General features: G+C 40.6%; 1 protein-coding gene across 1 annotated transcript in view; it reads right to left on the bottom strand.

Moving 5' to 3' along the window:
* LOC143112860 (tripartite motif-containing protein 16-like) overlaps positions 1–15,070 on the bottom strand; it is a 24,253-nt gene extending 9,183 nt beyond the window's left edge. Inside the window, exons 1-9 of the mRNA XM_076275238.1 lie at positions 14,444–15,070; positions 13,786–13,881; positions 11,818–12,051; positions 11,123–11,282; positions 11,013–11,045; positions 5,554–5,613; positions 4,569–4,625; positions 2,688–2,747; positions 506–562 (exon numbers count right to left, since the gene is read on the bottom strand). Of these exons, the coding sequence (XP_076131353.1) occupies positions 506–562; positions 2,688–2,747; positions 4,569–4,625; positions 5,554–5,613; positions 11,013–11,045; positions 11,123–11,282; positions 11,818–12,051; positions 13,786–13,881; positions 14,444–15,025 (1,339 nt within the window). The 5' untranslated portion in view covers positions 15,026–15,070. The remainder of the gene's footprint in view (positions 1–505; positions 563–2,687; positions 2,748–4,568; positions 4,626–5,553; positions 5,614–11,012; positions 11,046–11,122; positions 11,283–11,817; positions 12,052–13,785; positions 13,882–14,443) is intronic.
* Between the last annotated feature and the right edge of the window lie 6,881 nt (positions 15,071–21,951).

Genomic DNA, 21,951 nt, shown 5'->3' on the forward strand with positions numbered 1-21,951 from the left:
GAATAGGCACCAGAGTCAAGAGCACGAGTGTTATGTCGGCCTCACACTTCTCCCAGGACAGGTAACCGCTCCCCATCAGCTTACTAGCTATCTCTCCCCTGCTACTGTCCCAAAGAGTAATATCCCTGGTGGCAGCCATTACCACTTCCCCTTGCCGTTCACCCCAGCGGGTGCGCGCTCTAGTGCTTAACCGCATAAATGGCCTTTTAAGTGAATTCCATATGAATAAATCTTGTTTATTTTTTGTACTGGAATCACGTCTCTGTCTTTACTTATCTTATCTGTGTGTCTCAGCAAGTATCCTTGGGTTTACAACATATCTTGGTGTGAAAGGCCCCAAGTGGCGTAGTCGTGCACTTATGTAGAGCCAAGACCCTATACGTACAGTCGGTCACATATAGGCTACATTATCCCTTACTTAATTGATTCACACATTTTAAATGTGTGTGTGTGTGTGTGTGTGTTTGTTTGTTTGTTTGTTTGTTTGTTTGTGTGTCCAACTTACACCGCAAGAGCTCCTCTCTGGTCACTGATTCTGAATAAACAGCCTGGACATCAGACACTGAAACAGCAAATATCACTTTACTACCAATACAACTTAGTTACATTATACAGCACAGAGAGAATACATACTGATGACAGCACACTCATTTTCATATCACATCAGTAGAGATTGTATTAAAGAAGGTTATGTGGCATTATGAGTCCCCAGCTGCATGTTAAAGGCCTCCAACATCCCACTGACAAGTAAAGATGGAGATGAGAGTTTCAAGAGTCCCTCATCTTCATTAGGAGGGTAAGGGCATGTTTAGAGGACCTTCAGTTCTAACCCACCTCAATCAGTTCACTATCACAAGATGACAGTAGACATAAAGGGAGTAATCTACTGGTTTGGATTTAATTGTAAGGTTACTGTTCATTAAAGCTGAATTCTTACTCTCATCTCTGATCTAAATCAACGTCTGCCTTTGTCTGTTTCTTTAGACAAATTTAAAGATCTAGTGTATTTGTTGTTTTGACTCTCCTAAACCCCTCATAAAAGTCTTAAGGCAATTTTAGACATAAAAAATACAGGGCCTTAAAGGGAAATTCTGGCGAGTTTTCACATATCTCTGTTTTCGAAGTCACAGAGTACTGTCGGTAAGAAAGAAAATGAATGCTATACTCTGGCGGGATATTCATGAGTCCCCATGTTCATGCCCACAGAGTCAGTGGCGTAACTATAGTAGGTGCAGCAAGTGCAGTCGCACCAGGGCCCGTGACCTCCCGGGGCCCGTCGCTACCCCCGCCCTTTTTTTTTTTTTTGAACTTTAGAATGTTAGAGCACGGAGAGTGAAGCGTCACTTTGACGATCTATCGGAAGATGAGCGCTTAACCGATGCAGAGAGATACTTCAAAGTGCAGGTATTTAATGCAACTCTGGACATCATAATCAGTCAGCTCTCCCAAAGATTTGCAAGTATGCGGGAAACTTGTCATGTGTTTGAGTCTTTACGTCCTATGACCCTTCAACTCGCAGGTGATGATGAACTGCTTGAAAAGGCAAGACGTTTGTCAGACCATTATAGCAGGGACATTGCACCGACATTCCAAACACAACTCCTCTCATTCAGGTCTTGCTTTAAAGCAGAGATTTCACAGAAGTCATCTATTTTTCAACTTGCCAAAATGCTGGTGGTAGATTGACAGTGTAACATCCACATTCGGGCTCATGTTGTTTCTGACATTGCCTGTGACTGTGGCAACAGCTAAGCGATCTTTTTCCAAACTCAAACTTATTAAGACCTATACCTATAAGCAGCATGGGGCAGGAGAGGCTCCGTGGGTTAGCTATCCTGTCCATTGAAAATACGAGAGCCAGAGCATTAAATATTGGGAACATCGTTGACGATTTTGCACAACGAAAGGCTCGTAAGATGCCCTTCTTCTAATGGCCTAATTCACGCATATTGGGGATTGTATGCATATGAATGATTTTATTTGGTTTCTGGACGGTTAAATAAGTTAGGCTACATTAAGTTTTGTTTCTGCGCAGTGCGAGTTTATAAGCAAGCAATACGCTTGCAGTTTCAGCAGAGGGTTGAAGAAGCGCATTGAGTGTTCCCATAATTCCATGCGAGTTGATGTTAATGCAGTAATATTAGATTACCCTGGCCTGCAGGCTGTTAATAAAATTATTTTTTTATATTTTTTACATGTAATGGTTATGTAGTCGTGTGTTTTTTATTTGAAATTGTAATCTGTAACTACTAAACTACTTCGGTGCCTCAGGCCCTTTGCATAAACAATTGAAGTCGCCCTTAATGTGTATTGCATGTATCAGAGCTAATTCATCCTGGGCCATAGTTTGTCGGTATGGGGCCCGCTTAGCGCTCTCGCACCTGGGCCTACCATTGGCTTGTTACGCCACTGCACAGAGTGTAGCGCTGTAGCTGCCTGTCTGCTGTTGGCTGAGGCAACTCGAGCTAGGTAAAACCGATTGTATTAGTTTTATTTTCCATAGGCTACCCACCGCACTCAGTGACCACGAGAAACGTTGATCTATGTGAAAAATTGCCAGAATTCCCCTTCAATTTCTTAACTCTGGGGCCAAACCACACCCCCATGCTTATTCGACTTCTAAGTCCTTTGCTAGACCCCAGAAATAAAGGTATAGAAGCTGATAGAATCAATCAGTAAAAACTTACTGCATGGTGGCAGATATGTCAAACTGTGAGTTCTTCTGACTGGGAGTTCAGGATCAGTACCTGGGAACAAACACAGAGACACTCATTCACACAGATTTTCATAAAAATGTTAAAAAAGATGAAAACGCTTCTTTTTTTGATTCCATGTTTCCCCCATATTGTCTTACAACCTTTGGCATGGCAGTGTCATTTTCAGTCAGAACAAGCATATTGACAAATAGAAAATCATCATTAAATCAATATTTGCCAGGGGTATGAATAATTTTGTTCTTAACTGTATGTCATCTTGAATTATACTTGTTCATAATGTTGAGGAGAGTTGAGGTTTGGAAAAGTACAGTTTTTTTCGCCTTCTTAACTTCATTCTAGGATGTCAGGAATGACAATAACATGTGTATGAGTTTAATGTGATATGAGTTTAATGTGATACCCTGGTGGTCGCCATCCAAGCCTTAGAATTGATCTTAATACAGAGGATACAGCAGATTAATCTCAATAGCGGAGTAACCGCGACAATTGTGTTCATTTTATTTGTAACGCTAACACCAAAGATCCTTGTTTTTCCGCTTTAACCCTCTCTGCTAACACCTTCATTTAGACAGCCCTAAAACAACAACAAAAACAACTTTTTTTAATCACAATTGCTTGCTGACCACTAGGGACATCTGGCTGAGTTGGACCACAATTTAACACCGTTCTACGGGAAGATGAAGTAGGGAGCATATTTCATAACAGCCTACCTGCCTGCCTTCTTCTACAAGTGCCTCGAGGAGTTGCTTGCGTAAACTAGCCTACTGCCAGAGATAGTGGACATAAAACGGATTTGCCCATGTGGCCTAGTAGGTTACTAAATAACAGAGTATACATGATTCAATATAACAATGCATGCTTTCCCATTGCAATTTCAAAAGCTGGTATAGAAAAGAAACCGAGCCACTTTCACCAGTCAATAAAATTTAAAATTATGTTTGTTAAAAATCTTTTGCTGGCAAACATATACTTCAAAATAACACTACAAAACGAGATAAATGTTCAAGTTTATTTTTCAACATCAGCTAAATGGTTTTGGAAACAGACTGCCTGTAGTGATCTTACCCTGCTTTTCACAGTCTCTTAAAACAACAATACGATGCGCGCATCTTGCAGGCAGGCAAAATTTAAATGGCACGTTGATAGCCTATGACGTCACCTACCGGCAGCAGCACAGGTAGACCAGGCTACCACCTTTACTTCTTATTATTTAAAAAAAAAAATTATTCTCAATTATTACACGGCTCTTCAGAGTGCTGCAGAATGCTCCATGCACTTGAATGGGCCTTCCCAACGTTCGGCGGTCTGCTAATTCTCAATAACAGACCTTTGCTATAAGTATAACAGACCACTGTCAAGGAAAATGGGCTTTGTGCTTCTAATTTACGTCTTTCATATTACTGCGCAAGGACTGGAACTTCATTCAAAAGTGAAAGCAGATGGTTGATCAGCTGTGTTCTAAAGAATGTTTGATTCAAGTTCAGCGTGTGCTGTTGCAAACTATTTGTTTCTCACCAAAAGCCACGACGAAACGGTAACAAATAGGTTATAGCTTAGGCTACCTAGGCTAAAGAGTCACATCGTGGGGAGTTTATTGTTTTGTTTTGTCAAGCAGCCGTGTAATAAGCGGGATAATGTATAGAACGCCGGTCATTATTAGGAAAATAAGTCCCTTCAGGGCGGAACAAGACCCCTCCGCTGCGCGTCGGGGTCCGGTTCACCCTGCCGGGACTTATTTTCCCAATAATGACCGGCGTTCTATACATTATCCCTTACTTAATTGATTCACACATTTTAAATGTGTGTGTGTGTGTGTGTGTGTTTGTTTGTTTGTTTGTGTGTCCAACTTACACCGCAAGAGCTCCTCTCTGGTCACTGATTCTGAATAAACAGCCTGGACATCAGACACTGAAACAGCAAATATCACTTTACTACCAATACAACTTAGTTACATTATACAGCACAGAGAGAATACATACTGATGACAGCACACTCATTTTCATATCACATCAGTAGAGATTGTATTAAAGAAGGTTATGTGGCATTATGAGTCCCCAGCTGCATGTTAAAGGCCTCCAACATCCCACTGACAAGTAAAGATGGAGATGAGAGTTTCAAGAGTCCCTCATCTTCATGAGGAGGGAAAGGGCATGTTTCCAGTTCACCCACCTCAATCAGTTCACTATCACAAGACGACAGTAGACATAAAGGGTGTAATCTACTGGTTTGGATTCAATTGTAAGGTTACTGTTCATTAAAGCTGAATTCTTACTCTGATCTCTGATCTAAATCAACGTCTGACAAATTTAAAGATCTAGTGTATTTGTTGTTTTGACACTCCTAAACCCCTCATAAAAGTCTTAAGGCAATTTTAGACATAAAAAATACAGTGCCTTAAAGGGAAATTCTGGTGAGTTTTCACATATCTTTGTTTTCGAAGTCACAGAGTACTGTCGGTAGGAAAGAAAATGAATGCTATACTCTGGCGGGATATTCATGAGCCCCCATGTTCATGCCCACAGAGTGTAGCGCTGTAGCTGCCTGTCTGCTGTTGGCTGAGGCAACTCGAGCTAGGTAAAACCGATTGTTTTAGTTTTTTTTTCCGTAGGCTACCCACCGTACTCTGTGACCACGAGAAACGTTGATCTATGTGAAAAATTGCCAGAATTCCCCTTCAATTTCTTAACTCTGGGGCCAAACCACACCCCCATGCTTATTAGATTTGGCAGCTGAAAGCATTTTTACAGATGAAAAGATTCAATGCAACTATAAGTCCTTTGCTAGACCCCAGAAATAAAGGTATAGAAGCTGATAGAATCAGTCAGTAAAAACGTACTCTCAGGTGGCAGACGTTCCTTACTGTCAGTTCTTCTGACTGGGAGTTCAGGATCAGTACCTGGGAACAAACACAGAGACACTCATTCATGCAGAATCTACAGAACAAACCAACACAGATTTGCTCTGAATATTTATATTATTTTCATGTGTACTCCACCTTTGGACAAATGTTTGTTTTTATTATCTGTGACATGCATGTCTATTTGCACCCCTGGTACGAATAGCCTTGGCCACACAGCAGAGCTTGTCACACCTTGTGACGTAACAACAAAACACGTTGCTCTAGTGCACACAAAGCATGGTGGACATTAGTTGTTTCGTCAGCAGAAAGTGAAGAATTCTGAAAGGTTTCGGTACTAATATTTGTTCAAATTAAGTTTCAGGTGGAAAAGTTGTGTTTTATTTGCATAATCTTTGTTCAGTGAATACATACAAATGTCAGTTTGTTAACAGAAATTCCGTGATTATGACACTCAGGCCTGCAAAATCTTCTATGGGTGAGGATGTAGATAGCTCAGTGGCAGTGTTAGGAGTAACGAGTTACAAAAGTAATGTAATTACTGTAATATATTGCTTTTTGCTGTAACGCTAATGTAAGGCATTACAAAAAAAATTGGGTAATATTTTACTTGGTACAAACTTCAGTAATGTGCATTACAATGAATTTTAACCTGAAATTAAGTGGTGTTTTGTTTTGATACATATTCGCAAACAACACTGCAAGAACAACAGAGGAGAAAAAATCTGCGCAAATAGCAGAACGTTATCTCCTGTTACTGGTCCTGGACATAATCCTACGCTCATTATTTTCAATTTGTCAGAGACAACTAGGATATGAAGTGCACTTTGTGTGTGAAACCGAAAGATCTCTCCATACCTCGCAAAATAGCACAATTAATTTAATGACACATCTAGAACGGTGCCACGCTTATCTTTTTTATTCTTGATAAAGCATAAATGCTCTTCTAGTGCATGTCATCTTTGTGCTGTGAACTTGAATTAAAGAGAATTAAGGGATAGAAATGTAAAAAAACTTGTACTTATAGGACTTGTACTTATAGGTTGCAAAAACAAGGTTGCTTGACTTGCGACTCCACTCAAAAGACTTCAGACTTGACTCGGACTCGAGCTTCGAGACTCCTGAACAAGCTGTATTTCATGCAATTATTGCTTTTTTTGATCTAAATTTATTAATGTATTTCTATTTTATTTTATTGCTACATATACTTTGGGAAACGTATAATGAGCGGCATGGCCCCTTTGCCATAATGTGCAACGCATGCGCTATGTGCGCACACTCACAGATATATTTAAAACAAATGCATTGACCATGGCGACAACAAGTCCTTCCGGAGTTGTGCCTTTTATCATTACTTTCGGTTACAATAACTTTGTGCACAGAGGAAATAAGCGAACAGCTACATGCAAGGTGTGTGGCACCAGGATAAATTATGCCTATTCAACAACGTCTGATTTCATCAGACATCTTCAAACGCACCCAGTTAGGTCAGTCACTTAGGCCTACAATATACAGTACATATAGGCCAGACCGACGCTCGAGTTCATGCTTTGTTTTATCGCTGGATTTTAGGATAGCCTACTATGGCAACCGATTGCATTCCGAGCTACAGTCAACTCTAACAGCCATTACATGACTGGAGGGTCGGGTGGGTGCGGATGTTAAAAAACCTTAACCACGCAACACTCGATCCACACATATCGAGGCAGGTGTGCATGCTGTGAGGATGTCATTGTGCGCGCCTATCGCATGGTTTAGACTCGATGATTTCAGTATGTGGGGATTTTTTCGGTCGCAATTGGTTTGCACTTTTTTAGAAGTGGTGGGGACAAAATTCTAATTATAAATAGGGGTGGGGACATATCCCCCCCATCCCCACCGTAATCTACGCGTATGGGCCTAGCATATATCGTCACAGGTGACAAGCTAACCATCGCAAAGTGTTGTTCTAATGCTGGGAATAGGTAGCCTAAAAATCTAGACGCGCCCCTAGCGGCAGCAAATTACATTTGCTGCCAGGGCTAGTCTAGCAACTCTCCGTTGGCTTGTGAGCTCCAGATATCGAAACTTCTCCGGGCCAATGAAATCGTGTATAGAGTCGTTAGATGGGCTTAACATAATGATTGATGGCAGAGTTGCAACGGTTTGGCTTGAATTCCCTGCTACTTGAAAACAAATAAGATGGATGTTGCTGTTGGCGAACAGTGTGACACGAGTTAAGCTTTTATTAAGTTGGCAAACGTTTGAACTAGCCAACTAGCTCCTCTGGTGGGAAACGCATGGGACTCATAGCGCTGCCGCTGTCCTATTGCGTGCAGAGGGAATTTGAAAGACAACTGATTATCCCGCCCCTCGGACTGAGCACTGCGAACGGTGAGTGTCCAGACCCTACATGTTAATGTGGGTCTGGCTCGTCAGGCTAGGGAATAGGCAGGGATGGGCAAAAATACTGTACATCAGAATGTATTTCAAAATAAAATACCTAATACCCTCATTTTTAATGTATCAAAATAAACTACAAAATACAGTAACCATATTATGTATCAAAATAAAATACTGTATTTTTGTATTTAGAAAATACTCAAAATACTTTTTTCAAGGAAGTATGGAAGCACTGCAAAAAAAGCTTTTTAATATCCCAAACATTTAGCCTATTAAAACTATATAGAAAAAAACAATTCAATTTGGCCCGTCATACCAAAATACCGTATGCAAGTCCATGTAGTGTGATCAGAAGAATAATTCAAGAATTTACAATTACATTTAGTCATCTAGCTGATGCTTATCCAAAACGACTGACAGAGCTTTCAATTAACCACATTATAATGAATAGGCCAAAATCATAATTGTGTATCTGTGCCAAATTTCGTAATTCAAGTCCAGTGCAGAACTGAATAAGAAAATCATAAGCCTATGTATCTTGAAGTTCTAGTATGTGAGAAACTTGATATGTAAGGGATAACGGCCGCCGAGGTGTCCTGTTATACGGAATTAATGGACGAGGGCGAGGGGCAAAAACTCCCCGACGCGCAGCGGAAGTCCATTAATTCCGTATAACTGGACTCACCTCGAAGGCCGTTATCCCGCTTATCACCCGGTTGCCACTGTAAACACTGTAAACACGCGGTTCTGTTTAAAAAGAAGCTCACTAGTTCAGCTTGTTGTACAACTTTAGCATGGACAGTTAGCTTGTTTACAGTTGATTCCATTGTTGGGAAGCCTGCAACCAAAAGATTCTAGAGCGCTGCAACCGTCGTCCTACTATGGTTGTTATAGTTACCATTCATAAGCATTGATATGGAACGGTGTCCTGTTATTCAGAATTAAAGGCCACCCGCCAGCCAATCAGAAAAGAGTATTTCTTCTCTCCTTAATATCTCCAACCTCAAGTATGCAGCTAATAAGGAAATAGAATTGTTATTTAATTAAACAAGGTGAACTTGTCCCCACTGTAGAATGCTGAAAAGGATGGGAAGGGAATTCAAACACACTCAACACCTTACCATCTATTGATGTCATTGTGGTTCATTGAGATATCTGACATTTTTTCTGTTAAAGATTGGCATGGAGACAATAGGACATGGTTGCCTTTGTCGGTGTCCTTTGCTCTGAGGTAAACTTGCTCATCTTTACTAGCGTACGACTTCACACCAGTGCTTCAGACCAGAGCTGATGCTTCAGCAACAGCTGTTCTCACATTAGCTGATTGCGATAAACATAAACCATTGTTGGCTAATTACCAATTATTCATTACACCTGTGTGTAGTATCTACTTTTTTTTTAGTGTGCCCACACTCCACTCACATTTAAATGATATACTGTACTGTATATATATATATATATATATATATATATATATATATATATATATATATGTGTGTGTGTGTCGTGAGACTGCTCAAACCACACAACAAATCCAACAGACCAGATTCAAATGTTTGTCGGAGCCAACTGATTGTGGGCTAAAATAGCAGTTCTATAAGTCAGCACCAATTAGAGGCTCCTTGCATCATTTTGTGCTTTTATGACATCATCACATAGAGAATATTTTGCAGTATTTTTAAATAAAAAAATACACGGGTTTCCCGTTTACCAACAAAACTAGATGCGCGCGCAGCCGTGGGGCAGAAGACGCTTGGTGGCCGTCCACAACGTTATAAACCGTGTATATCCCTGTTGTCTAAATGATAATAACATCTCATTTCAGACTATATTTCAAAGTTTGCCGTTCATTTGCATTATTAATATAACATCGTATTTTGTCATTTTTGGCGAAGACATGCATTCCGTTAGGGATATTGGTAACACTTTACTTGACGGGTGATTTCATAACACATTCATAGCAGCTGTCATAAACTGCACAATAAAGCATTCATGACTGTTTCATGAGACATTACTCAACATTCATACCAAACATTTCATGAATGTGGAAGACAGACTGACGACAACTTGTCAAAATAAAAGTCCAACATCGTATTTGTGTAATCTGGATACCTTTAATTTAATCTCTCCAGCCTTTGTAAATATTTCATGAATATCTTATGAAGTCTACATCGAATCTCACTTTACTATACAAGTTGTGAAGTATTCGTAATCACTGAGTTACTAGGAGGTAAACTAGCCTACATTTAGCTGACCCGTATTTGTGTAACCTGGAACGGTTGGACATTCCCAGTAGCAAAAGTTGAGAAATCATCTGCAAAGGTCATAAAACAAATAGATTTTTATGAAACAAAAGCCTTTGAGTCAGATTCCGAAGCAGTCACGTGGGTGTGTGTCCCAAACGAAGCTTCAGATGTCACACTCACAAACCGAGGCCTCGTTTGTCATCAGTCACGTGATTTTTATGGAAACGACACAAGCCTCGAACCGGGGCTTCATCTGGCACGCCCCTTTCTGCTCGACACAAGCTCCGAAGCCTCGCTTCATTGGGCACATCACTAGCCTTTTGCCATTTTTTCTGTTTTGTGACCGAGGTTCTGCCTTTGTTCAGTTTTCACCGTATGACGGGACGGTTTTTGTTGGAGTTGTTTTCTTCTGTTAAATAAACTTTCGAACTAACTCTGCACTTGGGTCCGAACTTTTTAAGAAACCTGACAAGTGATGCAAACAGCATACCTTATTCAGAGTGTCTATTTGCAGCCCTAGTATGAATAGCATAGGCCACACAGCTGAGCTATTCACACCCTTTGATGTAACAACAAAAACACGTTGCTCGTTTTTTTTAAACAAAAAAATAATAATTACATTGTGTGATCAATATGTCAGGGTAAATGCACAGGGCAACAAATACCATACACTGATATTTCTACCAGACGGGGTATTAATAGAACACATTGCTGTGTGCACCGGGGTACAAACAGCATTCACTGCAAATAGCCTCACCCTTTTTTTTTAAATCTCAACTGTAGAAGGGAATGCAATTTTGACAGACTCACATTCTAAAGACTGGATGATCTGGATATGTGTCACTGTTGAGAGACAGAAAATAGTCAGAATGAATCCATAACAATTAGAAATGTACAATGTCTCAAGTAGTTTGTTCAACCTGCTGCAGATATCTTGGCGGCTTCCTGCTTGAAGATGCCATCCAGCTGCACCTTCACTGCAGACACAGATTCCTTCACAGCCTCAAAAGAGAGACTCTGATTGAAGGTCACGCTGGGTAAGTCTTTAGAGTGAGGAGACTCTTTGATTGATGGGACATTCTACAGATAAAAATATCTGAATATTCAGTTAGGGTTGTGTTCAAAGGGTGCATCATAAGTGAACTGACACAACATTCTGCAGAGAGAAACACACACAGTGAGACGGTCCACCTGAATATTCAGTGAGGGCTGTTTCCCCAAAGGCTGCAGACAATAATGGATTAAATTAGTCTGTTTAGTGTGTGTGTGTGTAATAATGCATTAGTGTGTTTAAGTGTTTGTTCCTGTTAGATACTCTACTGTAAAGCAATAAATACAATATGTTTTTTTTACCTCATCACAGCACACATATAGATTTGATGACACACCGTTAATTTTTAAATATATTATACGTTGCACAGGAAGGTATGAAATAAAAAAGTTAACTGATATTTAGCAGGCACTTTTATCCAAAGTGTCACAGACTTACAGTGGCTAGTTCAGGAATCAAACGATGGTCAACCAATCACCAGTCAATGACGTTACCTCTTCTCCACCTCGCCCACTAACACTTTTATAGATTAATTTCCGTTTAAGGAGTACAGGTGGATGTTACCTTGAGGAAATGGATGTGATCTTTTGTGTGTGAAAGCTGCTCCAGCTCAGCATCTCTCCTCTTCAGCTCAGCAATCTCCTGCTCCATTCGCTTCAGGAGTCCTTCAGCCCGACTCACCTCAGCCTTCTCCTGAACTCTGATCAGCTCTTTCACCTCAGAGCGCCTTCTCTCAATGGAGCGGATCATCTCAGTAAAGATCCTCTCACTGTCCTCCACTGCTGTCTGTGCAGAGCTCTGTTAGAAGACACACAAAGAGGAGGGCAGGAGACACACACAGGGAGGTGTGGCAAAGAATTACAACTTCTTACTGCTAGACAAGTAGAACTTGTCTTTTAAGATTGAACATTAGTCTGGGGAGTCCGCTATGTATTTTCTACTGTACAAGAGGTGTGATCAACGGGCATAGTTCAAATGACTCTGTACGCAATTGGATAGTCATTCACCAATCTGACCAACAAACCGGGTGACTCCAGGCTCTCCCGCTATCATCATCGTTTTATACATGCCAATAGCGCGCCAGGTGGATAAGCCAGTTTGTGATTGGCCCCCGCAAAAGTGTAACGGAAGCAGGAGAAAGAGATGTACAGGCTTCCAGCCTGAGCTGCAGGGCGGAAAAGAAACCGCTGTCAGATCAGGCTGGGTTCACCCAGAGATGTGTGAAGCACTAGAGTGTGTGGGGCACCGTGGGATGGGAGAATTAAGTGGATGTGTGAGGGACGTCAGTGTGTGTGGAACACATGGGCACACCGCAGATGAGGGCAGTGTGACGGGAGTGCTGTCACTACGGTTGAGCATGCGTTCTGACTGCCATAGCAACAAGTCTATTTGGTGTTGGCTATTTGGTGTTGCGGTCAAGTTGCAGGGTAACACTTTACTTGACGGGTGAGTTCATAACACATTCATAGCAGCTGTCATAAACTGCAAATAAAGCATTCATGACTGTTTCATGAGACATGACTCAACATTCATACCAAACCTTTCATGAATGTGGAAGACAGAACGACAACAACTTGTCAAAATAAAAGTCCAACAATTGCAAGGCAGCATTTGCGTTTTTGTTCCAAACCTTTTACCTGATCACGTCACATCTGAGTCAATGTATTTGTGTAACCTGGATACCATTAATTTAATCACTCCAGCCTTTGTAAATATTTCATGAATATCTTATGAAGTCTACATCAAATGTCACTTTACTATACAAGTTGTGAAGTATTCGTAATCACAGAGTTTAACACTGGGAGGTAAACTAGCCTACATTCAGCTGACCCGTATTTGTGTAACCTGGAGCGGTTGGAGATTCCCAGTAGCAAAAAATGAGAAATCATCTGCAAAGGTTACATCATAAAGCAAATACATTTTTATGAAACAAATATTATTTGCTTGACCCTGTTCTGACTTTTTGGCACTGGAGTAGCCTGTTGACTCAGATGTGATGTGATCAGGTAAGAGGTTTGGAACAAAAACGGCAATGCTACTTTGCGACTTTGGACTTTTATTTTGACAAGTTCTCGTCGTTCTGTCTTCCACATTCATGAAAGGTTTGGTATTAATGTTGTCATGTCTCATGAAACAGTCATTATTGCTTTATGTGCAGTTTATGACAGCTGCTATGAATGTGTTATTAACTCACCCGTCAAGTAAAGTGTTACCAGTTGCAGGTTTAGTGTCCCGAAAATCCGGGCTGACTGGGGTCACTGCTCTATCCCCTCACTATCCCCAGGATTAAGCATTTATATTTTGTAGCTTCATTTCTAATATCTGTTGATTTTGCATGTGTCTGTTTTTTTTAATTTTTTTTTTATCACAACTTCAGCACATGTCCAACATTGAGCAACAGACCAAGACAAAATTCATTCTAAGAAATTATATTATGGATATCTGTGATCTGCTAATAGCTTATCACAGCAGCCATACTGATTACAATAACAGAGAGCTGAATCCTTCATCAGTCTGCTGATATCTTCTCACCTTGAGAGTCTCCACAGCCTTCCTCAGCTCCTGCAGCTCCTTCTCTCTCTCCTGGATTCTCTGCTGGAATCTCTTCTGGCTCTGCCCCAACTGCTTCTGTTGTTTCAAATACAGACATGCTTCAAGGAGAATTCCAGCGATTCTTCACATAGATCTCTGTACTGGAGGTCACTGAGTACTGTCGGTACGGTGATCATGTTTATGCCCCCAAAGTGAAGAAATCGATGTGAAAAAACGCTGGAATTCTCCTTTTACTATGCTTCCTATTCATTTAGCAAAGTCATGATTACAAATAAAGCAGAATCATTTCTTGTTGAACAATAAATAGTGTAGAAACAACATTAATTCATTTCAGTTGTATAACTGATATTAAGCATTAAACACAAGTCAAGCTGGCTCAGTGCGTGAACAAAAACAAAATGTACGTTTTGTGTACTTTCAGGTGGATACTGCCATGTCCATTTTTAACAGATGGTCAGATTGTATTGTATCATTTTGCACTTTGCACCAGATAATGATTTCCTCTTTTGTGTCTTCTCTTATGAGAAAGAGATTCTGCAGAAAATCAGTTGACTAAGAAGTATAATGTTCTTGTTAAACACATTATATATGTGTATCAGACCTCTCATATGAAATGAAGTGTAGCTCCAGTGCTCACCTGTTTGTTAGTCCATTCTGCAGCAGCTGTGACTGTGTCGTGACCTTTATGTTCGTCCATCAGACACATAAGGCAGATACAACTCTGATCGGTACGACAAAATATCTCAACAACCTTCTCATGACGACAGCAGATCCTCTCTTGTAGCGGGCCTGTGGCATCAATCACTGAGTGTTTTCGTCCAGGATTAACTTTATTGTGAACTTTATAATGAGCTTCACAGTAAGACACCAGACACTCCAGACAGGACTTCACAGCTTTGAGTTTTCTCCCAGTGCAGACGTCACACTCCACATCTCCAGGTCCAGCATAATTGTGAGCAGCAGCTTGGATTCTGATCCTCCTACATTTCTCCACCATTTCAGCAATCAGAGGGTTCTTGTAGAGGACAGGTCTGGGAGTGAAGGTGTGTTTGCACAGGGGGCAGCTGTAGACTCCTTTCTGGTCCTCCGTATCCCAGCAGCCCTTAATGCACCTGATACAGAAATTATGTCCACAGGGAATAGCCACTGGATCCTTCAGCAGATCCAGACACACTGGACATGTGAAAGAGTCTTCCTCCTGAGAAATTGCTTCCGCCATTTTCTAGCTCTAACAAACACCAAGTGCACACTCTGAGAAACAGCAGCAGAGTGACATCTGAGTTTAGTTTCTGTTCCGCTTTATCAGAACTCAGGACATGTAGGTTGGGGGAGGGAGGGTGGGGATGAGGGAGTAACCAATCAGATACCTGTGTGTCTGAGTAAAAGACTGGAAAAGCAGGTTGGAACAGATTTGTTTTATATTATTAAGGGCGTGAACTGAAGTCGACTACCTGTACAACAGGGTGGAATCTGGAAATCGTTTCATTTACAAACTTCAGGAGGAAGAAATTATGACTTGAAGACTCACCAATTCCATTTAACTAAGGCCACTTTATTTCTGCACATAGTGTATGCTACCCAAACTAATGAGGATCACCTCTACCACGTCAACAGTGACAAGCCCTATAAATATGCACTTTCTCTCCTGTGTCTCTGCTTTGCTGCATTTGAACGTTTCTCTAGATTTGGCTCTACAGTGCCACCCCCTGCTCACTGAAACTGAGAACGTAAATGTTAGATCTTCCACATGAGGAGGACTTCACATACACACATTACGGTATTTTCCAGGGCTTTTGAGATTTAGGGTTATTACCGTGCAGTACAATTAATGGTTACACTTTACTTGACAGCGTCGACATAAGAGTGACATGACACTGTCATGAATGTGTCATAAACAAGTCATAAACATTTATGACATAACACTTCTGTTATTAAGTGACACAGTTTTTGTCATAACAAGTTAGGGTTAGGTTTAGGGTTAGAGATTAGGATTAGGTTTCATTTGTCATGACAGTGGCATGTGTTCACGACAGTATCATGTCACTTTTATGCCGTTACTCAAGTAAAGTGTCAAGTAAAGTGTTACCCAATTAATTATCATGACTACATGGGGTATGTTACATGGGCTGGAGTTCACTAAGGTCATAGTAATTCTGAATATGTATGTATATATGTATGTATGTATGTATACTGTACTTGTCCATTATGATGGGCTGAGTATGTGAGGGAATATGTATTTGTGTGCATGTGTGTGATTGTATGTGTCTGGGCCTTGGAGTGACTTACAAAACAGGACCCCCTGTGCTGTGCATTTTGGAATCAACATCATGTCACAAGAGCAGCTCTTACACGGAATAACCTGAGTGTGTGTGTGTGTGCTGTGTGTGTGTGTGTACGTGCGTGTTCAACACCAGTTGGAGTGGTCCAGGCTTTGAGTCCACATGCTGGTCTGTGGAATTGATGTTGAAATGTATTTATTTTCTATTGAGAGAAAAGGCAGGACTGTCATACACACACTCATACAGTAAACTGGTACACACACACCGACCCACACACTCACACTCACGAGTGAACACAAACAGACCAGGTTGTAGTGGAGGCTAAACACAAGTAAACACAGTTTATCCATCTCTGAAATATCAGAAATAGAGTTTATCCACTTTTTATTAGAGTTTATCCACCCTTTTATTAGTTTATCCACCTCTCAAAAGAGTTTATTCACCAAATGCAACTTTTTAGAAATCACACTGTATTATCCACATTCACAATATGTACACTCATCAACACTCTAGTAATAATTTAATACCACTAGTATTGTTATATAACATTGGACAATAACCTCCCCCATAATCAAACATGTTCTGCATGGCGCAGTCCACTTAACCGTGATCATAAAATTCATAGTTTACCCACCTCTTTACCACTACACCCCTACAAACAGACACAGAGAAACACACATACACAGAAGCAAACGCACACATAAAATACACAAACACACAGGCAAACATACACATAAAATACTATGCGGTACATCTAGTTATTATTATAATTTGGCAAAGGCAGTTTTACCTCCATAGCCAGCACCTAGTGGCAAACCTGCCAGACAGGACTGATGAATATGATGAGGACCTTGTCTCCAAATATTACAGAAACCTGCAGGTTGCTATGATGAGATCAAATCTCCAAAGAAATCAACATTCTAAAATCATACAGAGACTCAGAGAGGCTACAGATATATAATCATTTATTTCAGACCCAGGGGGATCCATATCACAGTAAAAAAAAACAGTAGAAAAAAAACACACACAGGGTAAAAATACAAAGATACAAAGAAGCGTCCTACAATGTTCAATGTCTAGCATACAGACATTTTCGCCAATGTTTCCACAGTCTGGAAGAAAATCTGACAGAACTGCGTACAGGATTAGCCAACACAGTAATTAAGTCATTTTCTGACACAGATACCCTACACAAATCTATACATCAGATTACATAAAACAGTACCCCAACACTGACAAATAACTGGCTTGCGCTGGAGCTTCTTGGAGCTCTCAGCAGCAGCCTCATGCTGTCATTATACACCACTGTGAGTTTTCTAATGCTGCCTTGTTAATGATGACACCATAGGTGGGCAGTATACAGAGACTCTCGATATCTTGTTTAATGCATATTGAAATGTTCTGTCCTTTTGATCCTAGATTCAGGCTGACACACACACTCCCCCACACCATGCACTGATGTCTGACCACACATCCTCTGTTATGTTGGGGATAACAGCCGCAGAGGTGTATCGATATATACGGAATTAATGGACGAGGCAAAGAACTCCACAAAGTGAAGCACTCTAGAAACTTTAGTAGCCATATGTGCAGGGGCGGACCTGGACACTTTGCGGCCCAAGGCAAAGGATCCCGAGGCCCCTCCGAGCCCCCCCCCCCCCCCCCCCCCCCCCACGCCCCATACCACAACCCTTAAACTAAAACACACTTTTTTTCTGTAATAATGGGACGCTGAGGCATACTCAAATACAACAAATATTTATTGCCATAGATGACAATCAAAAAACATTAGTAAAAACCTTTGAAAGTATTACAATTATGAATGGTGTGAGTGTGTGTGTGTGAGAGAGAGAGAGAGAGAGAGAGAGAGAGAGAGAGTGTAGGCTAGGGGTTTGGGGTCTCTGTGTGTGAATATACTCTTATGTAGCTATGTATGAGAGTCTGTCTGTGTAGGCTATGTGTAGAAGAGAGGGAGTGTGTGCGTGCGAACTAAGTGAGGTGTTCGATCCTCCAAAAAGCCGACATCTAAAACAATAAACAGCGTCTGCACTGACCGAATAAACTAGCCATTTTCTGTTTATTTTTTCTCCATTTTTCATGGTCATGTAATAATGTTCAACCGTGAATCTTCTGGGTGGTTTATCTGCATTTTTGGGGAATTCAAAGTTCTTAATTTGCACAGGGCCTTTTTTAACGATTTCAACTCGCTCTGCATCTCTTACGGTGTCTGGCCATAACGCAGGGTCGTCACTGATAACTGTATCGTGTTAGGGCTACTCACGTACTGGTTTCGTTTGCACCCAAAGCTTCTGCTACTGAAATGGTGTCCGTAGCAGCACCAACAGCACCAATGCGGACTTCGGCAGTGTCAGTGATCTTGTCCCTCACGACTGTTTCACTTAGATCAACATTATAAGCATCATCAGTAGAAGAATATGTAGGCCTAGTGCAAGAGCTATCCTAATTAGGCTACTTTCTTCCGTGGAAGAGTTCTTCGACTGGAAGAAGTTGGTTAATTTAGGCAATTTCTTTCTAAATTCTTCCTCCTCCCTTTTTCTTTTTCTTTTATCACTTCCACTCTGGAAACGTTTCACGGCTGGCTGTCAATCGCTCAACAAGACCTCGTTCAGATAGCTAATTGCTGCTATACATGGATTTCTATGGAACGTCACGAAAACATGCGTGCGCAACCAAGAGGCAGAAAGCACCACAGAACAGCATAGAGCAATGCAAAAGAGCAAAAGAATAAAATGAGTTTTTGTGCTGAAAAGGGCACCAATTCGAAATCACGATGGTTAGAGAATGTTAAATATGTTCAATATCCCTAACGGAATGCGTGTCTTCGCCAAAAATGACAAAATACGATGTTATATTAATAATCCAAATGAACGTCAAACTTTGAAATATAGTCTGAAATGAGATGTTATTATCATTGAGACAACAGGGGTATACAAAAAAATCTGATTGTAGCTTACAGCAGCTGACTATTTAGGTTAAGTTTATAACGTTATGGACGGCCACCAAGCGTCTTCTGCCTCACGGCTGCGCGCGCATCTAGTTTTGTTGGTAAACGGGAAACCTGTGTATGGTGACAGGAAGCAGACCTGCAGTCATTTGATTTTATGATGAGTTTATGAGTAATCATGAGGCAAAATATTTTTTCAATCTTTATTATGGATTAGAATATATTGTTTGGATGCAGTGATAATTTATTTAAAAAAAAAAAAAAGAAACAAAATACGATACAGGGATGACGAGGCCCCCTGGTGGCCGAGGCCCCAGGCAATTGCCTGACCATGCCTAATGGCAGGTCCGCCCCTGCATATGTGACGGGGCACATAGCTACCGCCACCGCAGTGACACGCTGCTTACGTTAACTGAGACTGAGCGCGAACGTCAGCTTACGTGTTTGTTATGTCTGTCTTCCATGCCATTCATCTGCTTATGTGTTTCATATCTGTTAACCATGTCATTCATCATACAATTTCAGTAATTACAGTGCATGAAAATGCACTGTTCTGTTATCCGAAGTCTTCTTCTTCTTCTTCTTCTTCTTCATATTACAGTGCATGAAAATGCACTGTACTGTTCTTCCTAGGCAACTTCAACAACTTCTTATTATTATTATTCCACTTACCACTTTTTCCGTACGCAAATTCTCTTGAACAGTTTAACTTAGAAACTTCGTTCAAACTTTGTAACGTAGGTCTTCAAACAGATCGGGTTGGTATGACTTTTCAACTTTGAAACTTTTATACTTTTTAAACTATTAACCCTTAAAGGTGTAGGTTTTTGAACGTTCTAAGTTCCGCAACAATTGAAGGTTCTAAAATTCTATGTTGAATTCAATGAACCCAGATATTCTTTAGAACGTTCATTTCTCAACATTCCCGTCACACTGGTGTGACGGTACTCCTTTAAGGGTTAAAGAAAAACTTTTTAAAAATCCCCATAGACTTAACATTGCCGATTATGACATCATAATACGGCCATTAAGCAATTAGAATCCTATGCCAGGTGTTCAGGCCACCTGCAGCCTCAGGCCGTGTTGCAGGGTTCATTTTCCAACGAATTTGCACAATTTGCTTGTTGATAATAAACATTTAAACTGTTATCCATTGTATTTGATGTTGTTGGGTATCACAAAACGGAATATAATACGAAAAAGCAGGTAATATTTCACAGCATTTGAAGTGATTCTCCTTTCCCCCACAATGCATTGCATTACGTCACCTTGGGGAGACTACAGCCTTTTTTAAATTTCTCCACCATTTCAGCAATCAGAGGGTTTTTGTAGAGGACAGGTCTGGGAGTGAAGGTGTGTTTGCACAGGGGGCAGCTGTAGACTCCTTTCTGGTCCTCCTGATCCCAGCAGCCCTCAATGCACCTCATACAGAAATTATGTCCACAGGGAATAGTCACTGGATCCTTCAGCATATCCAGACACACTGGACATGTGAAAGAGTCTTCCTCCTGAGAAATCACTTCCGCCATTTTCTAGCTCTAACAAACACCCAAGTGCACACTCAAGCAGCAGCAGAGTGACAGCTGAGTTTGATTCTGTTTTGCTTCATCAGAACTTGTAGGTTGTAGGAGGGAGGGTGGGGATGAGGGAGTGGCTAATCAGATACCTGTGAATGTGTGTGTGTGTGTGTGGGGGGGGGGGGGGGGGGGTGAGGGAGTAGCCAATCAGATACCTGTGTGTCTGAGTGAGAGACTGGACAAGTAGGTGGGAACTGATTGATATCCTAACCAAAAGTTTATGGAAGTGCACTGTTGGTATAATTAGTTAAAATATGTAGTTTACTTTTTGTGTACTGACCAGAGACATTCTAAATTGATTTATACTTGGCTTGTACTGATAAGTATACATAAAGGTTTAAGTATATCTGACCTATAGTTGGCAGTTATACTTAAGTTTACTTGGCAGAACATCTAAGTATATTTTGCTTGTGCACGCCAGTGTTCTGCACCACAGAAAAAGCCCAGAAATAAACTTAAACAAAGATGGCGGCTGGGGATGGCATTAGACATAAAGTCTACCAACAGCTTGTCTCGAACTGTTATAAATTCAAGCTTATAATAAAAAAATAACCACTGTAGTTGTATTTTTTAAAACCCTGTACAGATGAAACAACAGGTGTGGGTAGTCACGCAACTACTTGTAACGCACATGAGTGAAAAAGTTGTTTTTTCAAGGAATGTGTACTCTTCATATTCCTTTTTAAAATTGTACCTCTACTTATTACTTGAGTAATATTTTGAGCCAATAATCTACTTTTTACTCAAATACATTTTCTATATACCTACAACTACATTTTCCATATCGATATACCACTAATCAGCCCTAAATCGGCAGGGAGAGAGAGCCAGAGGCATCACCAAAAAGAGACCGAGGTGCTAACTGCCTCGAAGAAAAAATAAGTAGGCTACTGTTTCTCATTAGAACACTTTCAGACAAGCAGGTTGTTGGTCAGAGACACCGCATCGTCAGCATTTGCAGAATATAGGCCACCAATAAGAAAACCTTGTTGACAACTGCTCTTAGATCAACATTTGCAAAGCAAAGAGAGAAGGGTATACAGTAGGTGGAGTGGGGGGTAGATAGTGGGAGTTGATAACATGCCTGTAGGCTAAGTGCTTAAAGTTTTTACCCATATTAACTATTTTAATATATAAAAAAAAATGGAAATTAACTTGTTATTTGAGTACTTTATTATTAACAACATACTATTTTACTTTTACTTAGGTAAGTTTCTCAAAAAGAATTTTTTACTTTTACTTGAGTAGGCCTACATTTTTAAGGCAGTAATTGTACTTTTACTTGAGTAGGCCTACATTTTTAAGGGAGTAATTGTACTTTTAC

The sequence above is a fragment of the Alosa pseudoharengus genome, unplaced genomic scaffold, assembly GCF_046254945.1.
Source record: "Alosa pseudoharengus isolate Yale_2024_CS ecotype anadromous, Long Island Sound unplaced genomic scaffold, YU_APseudo_1.1 YU_APseudo_1.1_scf_8, whole genome shotgun sequence".
Classification (NCBI taxonomy): Eukaryota; Metazoa; Chordata; class Actinopteri; order Clupeiformes; family Clupeidae; genus Alosa; species Alosa pseudoharengus.